This window comes from Cavia porcellus, unplaced genomic scaffold, assembly GCF_034190915.1.
Source record: "Cavia porcellus strain 051 isolate PalLab524CR breed Dunkin Hartley unplaced genomic scaffold, mCavPor4.1 scaffold_10, whole genome shotgun sequence".
Taxonomy (NCBI): domain Eukaryota; kingdom Metazoa; phylum Chordata; class Mammalia; order Rodentia; family Caviidae; genus Cavia; species Cavia porcellus.
Window position 1 is genome coordinate 37,401,474 of NW_026947493.1, and position 13,457 is coordinate 37,414,930.

Consider the following 13,457-nt stretch of genomic DNA (forward strand, 5'->3'; position numbering starts at 1 on the left):
ACAAAACAAAATTGGCAAATAGACTGTAGCAGCAAATCATCAAGAAGATTGTACATCATGATCAAGTGGGATTCATCCCAGGGATGCAGGGATGGGTCAACATATGTAAATCCATAAATGTAATACACCAACCATATTAACAGAGCCAAGGACAAAAATCTTATGATCATCTCAATAGATGGAGGAAAGGCTGTTGACAAAGTCCAGCACCCATTCATGATAAAAGCCCTACAGAATATTGGAACAGATGATCTTTATTTCTGCTCTGGGTTACTGCTCTGCAGTTCAGGCTGGCCTTAAACTCACTACTTATCTCAGTCTGGTGATCTCAAACTCTTGGTGATCCTCCTGCTTCAGCCTCAGCCCCCTGAGTGTTGGGATTATAGGTGTGTGCCATCACACTCAATGAAGCTAACTTCAAATTCGTGGCAATTCTGCCTCAGCCTCTGGAGTGCTGGGATTATAGGCATGTGCCACCAGACCTGAAAAAAGGCCTTTTAAAAAGATATTCTATAGCTGCCATCAAGAAATCAACTGATAACCAATGTTGGCGAGGCTGCAGGGAAAAAGGAACACTTCTCCACTATTGCTGCGAGCGTAGACTAGTGTAGCCACTGTGGAAATCAGTGTGGAGAATTCTCAGAAGACTAGGATTGGAAGTTCCATTCAATCCAGCTATTCCCCTCCTGGATATTTTCCCAGAAAAACTGGAAAAGTCATGTCACAGTGATACATGTGCACCCATGTTCAGAGAAGCACAATTTGTAATAGTTATATCTTGGAAACATCCCAAATGCCCATCAACTGCAGAGTAGATGAAAAAGATATGTTTTTTTTTTTTTTTTTTGTCTTTTTGAGACAGGGTCTCGCTATGTAGTTCAGGCTGGCCTTGAGCTCACTTTGTAGCCCAGGCTGGTCTTGAACTTGCAACGACCCTCCTGCCCAGCCTCCCAAGTGCTGGGATCACAGGCATGAGCCACCATGCCCGGCTTCTGTTTTTCTGAAGGTATGGTATTTTTATATAACAGAATATTACTCATCTATTGAAAAGGATGGTCTTGAGACCTTCACAGGTAAATGGAGGCAACTTGAGACTATCCTCAAAAGTGAAATAAATCAGACTCATATTTATAAATATCACATTGTGTCCGTAGTGTAAAAGGTAATAAGAACTATAGGAGTAATAAAACCCAAAATATGTAATTGTTATTGTAAAAAAGAGAGGAAAAGAAAGTGTTGTAAAGGATATAACTGCATGTTTTAAGTGTGTAGGATTGATAACCATGTTACTAAGTTTTTGTTGGATCGTTGAGCAGAACTGTTTGCAGTGTCACTGTTTGAATGTTCACTTTGTATGCTTTACTTTTGTAACTTGAACAACTATTTCTAAGATGATGGTATGTAATTTATCAACTAGTCATTTCTTACTGTTTATTTATTTTTTTAAATTCTGTATTATTTCTACCTTTTTTCTGTTTTGCTCTTTTTCTCTTTAAATAAAATTTAAAAAAAGATTCTATTTATGAATGCATTTATTTTTTTTCTACTTAAGTGTGTATAGGTAAAATTTCAAAATTCTGGATTTTCCATTAAAATACTTCAGGAATACAGAAACTCAAGAAAGAAAAAATTGAAGCAAATGTTGCCAAATGTTGTTAAGTACTTAATTAGAATGGTGACTATATATAGGTTCAGTATCTCTAGTAAATAGAGATGTAATGATATGCATTCATTATTCTCTCTACTTTTGTAAGTACAGTTTTCTTAGCCTTCTAAGAATCCTTGCAAGCTCATTTACAATCACAACATAAGAAAACCATGATGCACACCCAAGAGGCTTCAGGAAGAGAAAGGGCCAAATCTGCTTGGGTGAGATTGCGCAGGGCTAAAGAGTCAGGAGCCTGATTCTAATACTCAGAGTCCAAATTCTGATTTCTCCTCTTACCTGGGCCCAATGCCAGCTCCATGTCATTTTGGGAGTACAATTTTGGATACACAGCTTTGCCCCTCTATGCCTCAGTTTCTGCTCCAGTAAATGGAGATAATTATAATATGGAAATGAAGGTTAGAAGAGAAAGACTTTGTAAAACCCTTGGAACAGTACTTGACACACAGGAAACTTATTGTTATTATTATTGATGATATTATAAATGTTTTTTAGAGAGAGCATCGGGCAGATATGTTTTAAGAAAAAATCAGAGACCAAAGCCCTGGGACCACACACTGGCTCTGAAACTGCCCTCACAGGCAGATGCCCTCCTGATGCCATGCTAGTGCCAACATCTTGTCCTAGGCTGCTCTGCCACCAAAATATACCCTCTCTCTTCCTCATGCTGTGACACCCCACACCAATGCTTTGTGGGAACCTCTCCTCACCCTGGCGAGAACATATTCTGGGCCCCGTGGCTTCCTCATTTTGCATGCACTCCTATTTTTCCTGCCCCATCTAATGGTCTTAAGACTGACCAGGAAAAAAGAGGAAAACTACGTACCCATTTCTAGATTAAATCATTGTCTTCTGTTTTTAAGACACTATTTTTGGTCTGTCTAGTGAATGAGATTTGGCTAAATTATGATGTAAAATTTTCCTGTAAGTCAGTGTATCTCATAAATTGCCAGGTTTACCTAAGACAGTGTAATTTTTCTACCCTTCATGATATATTACTAATTCATTAAGCTCCCCTGGTACTTGTTTCAAATGACCACCTCCAAAATGGATGTCTTCACCAAAGTCAGGGCAAAAGGCCACGGCAGCACAGCAGGCTGCAAAGCCTCCGGGACCTGCCCCCTCTTCCTGTCCCCGCCCTTCTGGGCAGCTCTGGCAGCTGGTCTCCTCTGGCCTCAGGCTGTGCCCCGCAGCCCCTCACCAGAACGTTCCCTCCTCGACGCTCCCGAGGCTCACTCCTCTGGCACTTTCAAGTTTTTGTGCAGTGTCGCTTTCTCAATGCAGCCACCTTGAAAAGCCTGTTTAAAATTGTAACTGACCCCCAGCCCATTTTCTGTCTTCTGTAGTATTTACCATCTTCCAATAAATCATTTCTGATAGTACTTATGCTTATTTTTTTATTTTCTCCCCACCATAGCTACAAAACTACACGAGGGCAGGGTATTTTAATGTTTGGGCCATTATTTAATAAACATTAAATGAAGTCAATGTCTGAGATAATTTGAGTCCTTAAAGTAAGTTATTAGTGCCATCTAGTGTTCACAGAGGGCTGTGCTGATTAACCTGGAGACTTGTGTTAGCCATGAGATTAATCAATTCTCAGTCCCTTTGTTTTTTGGTACCTGCAATCGAACTCACGACCTCACGTTTGCCAGGCAGGCGCTCATGCTGAGCTAAATCCAAGGTCCAGTTAGTCTGCTTTTTACTGTCTTTTGTGGTTCTGTAAACATTAAAATATTTTCAGTGATTGAGCAGTCATAGGACACACTGACTTATCTACAGCAATCCCTTGTGACTTGCCTGTTCCTTCTCTAGGGACACCTCCTCACCTCCTCCCTATGCACATCAAAACACTAACATCACCACTACCAAAACTCCCAATCAACATGGAAATAGTCTTCGCTGTTTTGGTAACTGTTGGTTTTTCTCTAGAATATCAAAATATATACAACATGGTTTGAATGTCCAAATCAAAACTCATGGTGAAATTTAATTCCTTTTTTGATGTTAAAAGGGTGAGATTTAAAGTTCCACACTATTTGAGGACCTTTGGTAGGTAAACAGGGCTGTAAGGGTGAAGCCTGAATTCACTGGGACAACAGCTTTGTACAAAGTGAAACCTGAGCTGGGACAGTCTCACTAAGTGTGTGATGCTGGATTCAGGGTGAGTGATACTAAATCAGCCCGCTGACTGGCTTGGCATAGTTCTAGGTGTGGTTATGGGAGGCCCCCCCTGGTTGTAGGTGGCACCGACCAATGGGCTTGTAGACTGGACAGAATAAAAGGGAAAAGGAGGTCTGAAGCTGCTGCTTCCTGCCTGTGATGCACGGACTGCTTCCCCTTGGTGATCCCCTCTGCCGTGCGACCCTGCTTGGAGCCAGCTGATTATGGGTTGAAACCTCTACAAACTGAGCTAAAATAAACCGCTCTTCCTCTAACTTGTAGGTGTTGGCAGCACGGGAGAAAATGTTTGCCAGCTGCTCCTCAGACAAAGGACTACTATCAAGAACTAAAAAAAAAAAAAAAAAAAAAAAAAGATTTAAAGACCCGATCTAAAAATGGACATCTGAGATGAATACACACTTCTCAGATGAAGAAATACACAGGGCAAATAAAAATGTAAAAAAATGTTCAACATCACTGGTTATTGCAATCCCAGATAGTGTGTACAGTCATCCAAGTATTGTAATTCCTTTTCTAATCTTCCTCACAATCCAAAAAGTTATATTTATAATCCCATTTAGATGTTATTGGAATCCCAGCAAATGAATTCCAACCTACCACCTCCAATGCAACCCACATCGAGAGTAAAGACACTAAAATATATTCCAAGTTAAGGGCAGCCAAGGGATCCTAAATCCAATCCCCAAAAGGATGTTCAGACAAAGGCCTTGATCCTAGGCCTCTCCCAGAATTTATTCTCTTATGAAGAAGGAGGTGGCTCGAGGATGAGTGAGGATGGCAGGAACTACATGAGTAACTTGAGGTGGCCAGCCATATAGGGAGAAAAGCATCCCTGCAAAATGCAGAGATAAAGATATGTAGAAGTATCGATTTGCATAATTCAATTAAGGTAGCATTGTTTTGGGAGGCTGTTTCTTCAGTTTCTGATAAGTAAACTTTTGTGCCCTGGGGAGTCACAGCCTCTTTACCTTGAGGCTCACACCCAGTTGACATTCCTGGAGCTGACTGGCTCTCCCATCCCACTGTGATACAGACAGCATACAAGGAAACAGGAGACTGTCTGATGGCTTTAGAGATTACATACCAGTACCTCAGCTGGCCTTACTTGCAATGCTCAGAGCCAGCTGAAGAGAGAACCATAGTCAGCTATCTGTGATATCAGTATATCAGTATAAAGAAATCAGTATATCAAAGAAATCAGTCTCCATATGATCAAAGTTGTAGCAATTGTTCTGCATTCAAGGGGAGTCACTCAAATTGTTCCCCACAATTGGTCATTTGAAAGATGCAAGTTAAAACAACACTGAGGTTCACCTTACCCCAGAAAGAATGGCTAATATTAACAAATCAAGCAATAACAAATGCTGGAGGGCCTATGGGGAAAAAGGAACCCTTCTCCACTATTGGTGGGAATGCAGACTGGTGCAACCACTGTACATAAATCAGTGTGGAGATTCCTCAAAAAACTATTTCCTTCTGGGTATCTTCCCAAAAGAATTAAAAACATTATACCACAGTGATATATGCATACCCATGTTTATAGCAGCACAGTTTGTAATAGCCAGATCTTGGAAACAATCTAAATGCCCATCAACTGAGGAATGGATTAAAAAGATGTGGTATTTTTATACAATGGAGTACTACTCAGTCATAAAGAAGGATAAACTGGACACTTATAGGTAAATGGATGCTCCCTGAGAACATACTCATTATGGCCGAGAGAGAGAGAGAGAGAGAGAGAGAGAGAGAGAGAGAGAGTCTGATTGAGTCATTTCAGCACCCTAGCTGAGCCTAGCTTCCCAGTGGGAACCATGAGCCATTATGGTTTGGCTATTCTAACCCAGTAACCCCCTGGCCAACATCCCATGGTGTGGAAGAATTCTTGAGCTGGGCGCAGAATTGTAAGCAAAAAATTGCTCATTGTCTTAAGCTATTAAATTTTGGGGTGACTGTTATGTAGCAATAAATAAAACAGCAGTAAAATTTTCAAAAAAAAAAAAAAGAACATACTCATTAGTGAAATAAATAAGGTACACGTGTAACCATCATATTGTTTCATTAGTTTGACAAGCTGAAAGAAAAAACGTGTATATAAAAAATAGCTTAGATAGTTATACTACTGATTTCTCTGAGTTCACTGAAGAGAAAGATTTGTGTCAGTGTTGTTCAGATAACTGAATGCAGATGTCTTGTGCTCTGAGGGGATGATCCGGGAATGACAATGAGCAACATATGTTACCATTGTTGCCTCTGATTGACGTGCTTTGAAATTTTGCTGTATTTTCTTCTTTTTTTTTCCTTTCTTTTTATCCTTGAATAAATGAATTAAAAAAATAACTTGTAGGTGTGGGGTATTTAGGCTCAGCTATGAGGAAAGTAACTAGGACATTCCACAAGTGGCTGGCTGACTTAAACATTGTGGCCTTCAAAATCATGAGCCAAAATAAACCTTTATTCCTTACTAATATTCTGTCTGTATCCTGAGTTTGTAGTAACGGAAAACAAACTAAAACAGCTTATTTATTGATTTTTGAATTCTGGTTTTGGCAACAAAAGCCCGTAAATCAAAATGATAAAACATCAGCGAGGGCAATAGTAACACTGCTCAAAGAAGCATCTGCATCCCCCAAGACACTGAGCTTGATTTTGGGGCAGGGCGGGGCGGTACTGAGGATGGAACCTGAGGCTTTATACTATGTCCCATCTCAGACATGTTTTAAAAATCTGGGACAGGGTCTTGCTAAATTTCCCAGGCTGATCTTGAACTCTCCATCTTCCTGCCTCAGCCTGTTGAGTAACTGAGATTGCAGGCTTGCACCATTGCTCCTGGCTAATTAGCTGGCTTTTACCGAATGCTTGTTTTCCTAGACACTACCTTAAAGCTTCTTCATCATTTTGACCCCATAATGTAGGTCCTTCACCTGAAGGCTCACTTCCTAGATGACAGAATGGAGACGTAGAGAAGTTAAGCAACTTGATTAAAGTCACAGAACTAGAAGATGGAACCATGTTTCAAAGCCAGGCTGGCTGGCTCCACAGCCATGCCTAGGCGCTTCTAACCATTCTTTCCTCAGCACCCCTAGAATGGGAAGGATGCTGTTTTGAATCACACTTTTTGGCCTGATCAAATAAATTAACTTTTGTTCTGTTTTTCATTTTTTCCATAAATGAAATCAGGCAACCATTAAAATAACAGAAGCGTATACACTTATTCTACCTAGAAGATTTTATTCTTTTTATAGTCAAGAAAATAAAAGCTACCAGAGTTGCCTTACAGTGGCACAAAAGAATCAATTTGTGCTTGCCGCCCTCTTACCTCCTTTTCAACCCATTCTTCAAAACTTTTTGTTTTAGCTTCCAGTTGGCCAGAGCGCCTCAGACTCTGCCACTGGTTCTAATGTTTTAAAATAGATGAAATTGAGCTGGGGGTGGTGGCACATGCTGGTGTACCCATCACTCAGAAGGCTAAGGAGGATCCCCATGAATTCAAGGCCAGCCTTGACTACGTAGCAAGAACCTGTCTCAAAAAGTAAAGGAAACAAAACAACCAAAACAACCAACCAAACAAAGGTGAAATGATTAAGTTCCTAACTACCAATTTATATACCCATTTCTTGAAGTTGGTTCATCTCATCTGGATGTTGAAAGTAACAGATTACCTGTTAAATAAGGCCCATTAACAATGATCTATTAGACAACATTTAGAAATATTCACAATTATATTTTTAAAAGGAGCATGAGTTCCCTAGGACTTCAGGTTGATAGTATTTCTTAGGATATTTGTGAAAAGGTGGTTTCTTGGTTTTCTAGATGATTCTAGAAATGGTGCCTCTTGTCATTTCTCTGCTGGAATGTGGAATTCATTTTCTAAATGTGCGCTTGTTTGTGTGTGTGGTGTAAGAACTGAACCCAAGGCTTTGTGCATATTAGGCAAGCACTGTACCACTGAGCTATAACCCCAGCCCTAACCTTTTTTTTTTTGGAGACAGGGTCATTCTCTGTAGCTTAGGCTCTCCATTTGTTTTTTTTTTTTTTTTTAAATCTTTTTGACACAGGGTCTCACTATGCAGTTCAGGCTGGCCTTGGACTCACCTTGTAGCCCAAACTGGCCTTGGACTCACAGGGATCCCCTTGCGTCAGTTTCCAAGTCCTGGGATTACACATGTGCACCATGTTTAGGCTCTCCTTGAGCTCACTATCTAGTCCAGGCTTGGCTTGAACTCATGGCACTCCTTCTGCCTCAGCCTCCTGAGTGTTAGGATTACAGGTGTGTGCCACCATGCCTGGCCTCAGATATTCTTATTTATTTATTTTTGTGGGTACCAGGAATCAAACTCAGGACCTTATGCTTGCCAGGCAGGCAATATACCACTGAGCTGTATCCCTGGCCCCACAGAGGAGTTTTATACTTTTTTTTTTTTGGTACCAGGGATTGAACTTATGACCTCGCACTTGCCAGGCAGGCACTTGTGTCACTGAGCTAAATCCCCGGCCCCTTCAGATGAGTTTTATACTGGCATGCATTTAAAACCACTGACCTGAAGGGTAATTTTTAAAAGTAAAGCTTCAGCGTCATTTAGGTTGTTAATTTTTTTTTCTATTACAGACCATAGGTCAGAACTTCAAGGCATATTGTGTAAAAACCTAATTATAAGAAGACTGAATATAATGTTAGACTAACAATTAAATCTATTTACAAGATTGCATGTCCTTTTATTGTAAATTACTTGTGTGAAACGTCTTACTGAATTATATGTGTGAAACATCTCCAAGTGTTCTTTGGTAGAAGTTGTTTAATCCTAATTTGCTTCCATAAAATTAACCAGCTGCTCAGTTTTTACTACGCTACCCACATGCTGGTCTCCAGTAAGCCTGGAGGTGTTCTCTGAACAAGTTTCATTTCCTGTACAAAAAGAAATGGGCTTAAAATGAACTGAATTTGGTCAACTGTGCAACATTTAGAGTGATTAAATTTAAACTGGTTATCAAAGGAGACTGTAGCTTTAAAGATTTTATTTTATTTTGTTTTTGGTAGTCACGACCTTGTGCTTGCCAGGCAAGGGTCCACTGAGCAATATCCCCAGCCCTGGAAACATTTTAAAATAGGATATACAGAGGCTGAGGATTTAGCTCTGCAGCATAAGCCCCTGCCTGGCAAGAGCGAAGCAAGTTTGATCCCAATACAAAAAAAAAAAAAAAAAAAGGAAACACAACCATATTTTTGGATGTGCAAGGTATCCAGTAGTTTAAGTTAGATAGTCCAAATAGAAGCTTTAATAGTCTTTCTAGCTGTATAACTTGATTAAACCACCCCTCCACTCAAATGAACATTAACATTATTTAACATTATTAACTAGCTCATCTTTGCTACAATTCTATCTGTTATAGAAACACAATTTAGTTGCATATACCACTCAAAGAAAGAAACTCTTTGTGTATGTGAGGTGCTGGGGATTGAACCCAGAGCCTTGTGCATGCTAGACACATGCTTAATCACTGAGCCACATCCTGGCCCAGAAACAAACTATTCAATCCACTCTCAGATAATTCAGATACCAAACAGAATTCTTCATTGGAATTATTTGGTTTGGCTGCGTTAATCGATTAACTCCTCCCTACCATAATTTCTCTTAGATTTATTTTTCAATTGTCATTTCCTCCTGATGTTTGCCAACTGCTATTTTCCTTCTCTTAAAATCTAAGTTATAGTTCAATCAAGGTTTCTTACCTTGAAAGTCCTTCTTCCTTACAGCCAAGTTGCACTGCTTTTGCTAGCAAAATGAAAAAGAGGTATTAAGGATAAAGATTCCATGAGACAATTGGGAACTCAATACAATGTAAGAACTGACCCTGTCTTTTTCAGAAACTAAAGATCTCTTCGAAGACTAAAGGAGAGCTCTTACTGAAAGAACATAACAATAAAGATAATTCTGTAAAACAAGTCTACTTGGCAGACTTTTAAAACAATTTTATTTTTCTTGCAGGGGATCACAGGAAAATCTAGAATTTTAGTTTCAAGGATGTAACTTCCATTCTTGTTACCATATTTGGACTTGTTCCACAGTACATGGATTTGCTCCAGTGTGTCTGTGGAACCAGGCAGCTAATAATCTTCACTCAGCACCTCATACTTTGTGAATGAAGACGGAATATATTGGTGGGATTAAGGGCTTGATTTTTGGGAAAGCACTAGTTATTTTGCTATTTTTTCTGAGGGCAGATGAAAGCCTGGTATAGCCCTACAGAGAAACAGACAAGAAGATGAGAGGTTGGGGAAGTTGGATCAGGAGCACGAGCAAAGACAAAGAGTTCTAGCCTTCAGCAGGTAAACCTCCACTTCTGTGAGCTTCACTTTACTATGTAATTAGAGGCTGAAGACGCTAAAGTCTCCTCTAAGTTTTTTGATGGGACAGAAATGCTATCAGTTGTTAACATAATTAGCCAGTGTATTCGGATTTTTAAAAGATGTTTTCCTTTGTGATATAAAAGAAATACAGAAGTCGATATCTTCGCCTGTCAAGCTTCAAGGCCGGATTGGAAATTAATGAACTGGTGACAAAGCTGAGAGCTTTTCACTTAGGATACTGATACCCAAGTGCTCACAAAAATGATTTCGAGTACATGGCCCACAGCTTCGTCCGAGAGCTGTTAAGGACACCGCGCGGGCTTCCTGGACCCGTGCGAGCCAGCACCATTTTGCTGGAGCTAAGACTGCTTGGGGCAGCGCTGGGAAGGTTATGATCTCAGGAAACCAGGGCCAGCAGCAGGGCTTCCACGGTCGCTGAAGAAACGCAGCAGAAGTAGACGTGCTCCCGGTCCCCAGAGAAGTCCTCAGCGGAGGCCCGCTCCCCCGCGCCGGCGGCCAGCCGTGACGGAGGCGACCCCACGGGACCCACGCCCCAGGCAGGCAGCGCTCGCGTTCTGAAGCCCCGCGCGGCCCGGGATCCTCCCAGTCATCCCCACAGCGCTGAAGGGCGTCCCCGAGAGCCAATGGGCGTCGGGGGGCGGGCCCGACCAGTCGAGGGGCGGGATTTCCCGCACGGTCGCTGGGGGCCTGGCTAGGGCGGTGCGGGCGGTGTCCGAGGGAGCGCCTGCGAGAGGGCGGGTCGGGGTCAGCTTCTGCGGGCGGGCTGGCGGGCGTCTCCTCCCGCCGTCCTCCCTCCGCCACGATGCCTGGGATCGACAAGCTGCCCATCGAGGAGACGCTGGAGGACAGCCCGCAGGTGAGGCGCGGGCGGCGGCGGGCGACGGGGAGAGCCGCGCGGGAGGCGCAGGCCTGCGCTGCCGCAGGTGCCCGCCCGGCCCAGGTGCTAGCCGCCACCGCTGCCCAGGCGCCCCCGCCCGCCGCGGGCCGGCCCGGAGAGCCAGAGGCCTGGCGCGCGGTTCGAGGCCCGCGCGGGGGTGCGCGGCCGGGCCGGGGCTGCCGCTGCCGCCGCCTCTCGGTAGCGGACGCCGTCCCCGTTTTAGTTGACGGGTCGTGGCGTTTTTATCGCGATGGCGTGCGGTGATACGTCCGCATCGTGGGATTTGCGAGGAAATGCTGGAGGGGACGAAACCCGGTAGTCTCGCTTACAGTCTTTGAGGCTCTGCACGCAAGGGGAGGAAATGGCTCGTTTTTCCGCGGGAGCTGCTGAGAGGCTGTGCGCCGAGAGGCATCGGCGGAGCTCGCGATGGGAGTCGACGCCCGCCCTCCTCGCCCAGCGGGCCCGCGTCGCGGCGGTGCCTGGCCGCTGTCACTCGAGGCGCGCACGGCGCGTGATGCGCGGCGCCTTTGCAGCTCCACGGCCGCTGCCCGCGCACTTGGCTCTAATAAACTCATCAAAATAAAAGCTCCTGTTTTGCGCGTTGGAGGTAATGCCGGTGTGGTTGCTTTAACAGTTTGGAAAATGTAAACACTTGATTACATTTTCAGTACTGAAGAATGAAATCAATTGTTTTACGGTGTTAGCTGGGGCTCTAACTTGCATAAAGAAATTTCATTCCTGTTGCCTACCCTTTACACAAGCGATTTGAGACTCTGCCTAAGTAAGGATGCACGTTTTCTGAAATTTCGCTTACATAGAAATACAAGTGTCTTTACTTTTATGTACTCCCCTCTCCCCACAAAAGAGGAGGAAAAAAAAATACCTCTTCTGTGGATGGCATTTCTGCCATAGATTTTTTTCTCCTGATTTTAATTGCCAGCTTGAAATGGGGCTCTGGTTGTAGAATTGATTTGTTCTTTTTCATCCTGAAAGTTATCGTCCTAGGGCAGTCGCTTGCTGGTACTGCAGTCTTATCACCTAAACCGACAAAGAGGAACCTATATTTGGTTTATCTTGACTGCCAGTACAGTTTAGCCAGTTCAGATTTGCTTAATGGCATCCTCAGTATAATTGTAAGCCAGAAGTGGTTGTGCACGCCTGTGATCTATGCTCTCTGGTAGCTGAGATAGGAGGATACCAAGTTCAAGTTTAGTTCGGGCAGTTTATTGACTTACAGAGTCCTTGTCTCAAAAAATTTAAAAAGAATCGGAGATATAGTTCAGTGTCAGCACCTTGGCTTCAATCCCCAGTACCTCACACACACAAAAATTTTTTTGGGTAAAGTTATGTTTGTTTCAAACGATTTGCAAGAATTTTGTGGTTGTATTGATGCTTTGTCATTTTAGTTTTTTATTATGTAAAATTCGACAGGTTGTCCTACTTTCTCTTGTCTGACTTTAAAAAAAAAAATACCTGTAAGTCCAAAATGAGTGACACAGTGCCCTAGCCATAACTAGAGGCAGAGAAAATTTTGAACTTTGAGAAATACTTGTGTTTTTTGAAAAGCATGCCTTATTTGTTTCAGCTTTATAGTAATTTTTACAGAAGTAACTATGTTGGTATTTTTTCAGTTTTTAGAAGCAGTGCATTTGAACTTGGTAATATTTATTTAGAAAAATTAGTTGAGGCAATGGGAATTTAAAAAGGGAAGACACTTGGAGGTAATTCTTAGGGAAAACTTGTAGGCAGGATGAAAAGCCCTGGTCTGGAGTTAGGGTAACAGTGATGTTAGTTTACTGCCACTTAGTGCCTTCTACTTTAAGGCAAAGCACTTAATATCCGTAGACCTCCATATTTTTAAACATTTTTTTCACACCAGTAATCTCAGCACCCAGGAGGCTGAGGCAGACCAGTCTGGACTACAAAGAGAGTTCAGGACCAGCCTGAACTACAAAGTGAGACTGTCTCAAAACAACTACCTCAGAACCTTTTTTTTTTTTCCCCTTTTCACAAATCCACCTTATTTCCAGATAAAAAGAAAAAAGAAGGAAAAACTATAACAAAATTTCAAAATATCAATCAGGAGGCAGCAATGCACATGGTACATTGTCACCCCCAAATCATTCACCCAGAGCACAAGACATCTGCATACAGTTGTCCAAACAACACCAGCACAAATCTTTCTCTTCAGTGAACTCAGAGAAATCAGTAGTATAACTATCTTAAGTTTTTTAAATACACATATATGTGCACACGTACAAATTTTTTCATCATCAGTATTTATTGAGCACCTATCATCTGCAAGGTACTATGTTACATGCTGGGGAAGATACAAAGGTAAATCTGACAGCCAGCCCTCAGAG

General features: G+C 42.3%; 1 protein-coding gene across 1 annotated transcript in view; it reads left to right on the forward strand.

The window, feature by feature from the left end:
- Positions 1–10,867: 10,867 nt before the first annotated feature.
- Positions 10,868–13,457, forward strand: part of Appl1 (adaptor protein, phosphotyrosine interacting with PH domain and leucine zipper 1) — a 37,425-nt gene continuing 34,835 nt past the window's right edge. Inside the window, exon 1 of the mRNA XM_063257332.1 lies at positions 10,868–11,073. Coding sequence (XP_063113402.1) covers positions 11,020–11,073 — 54 coding nt within the window. The 5' untranslated portion in view covers positions 10,868–11,019. The remainder of the gene's footprint in view (positions 11,074–13,457) is intronic.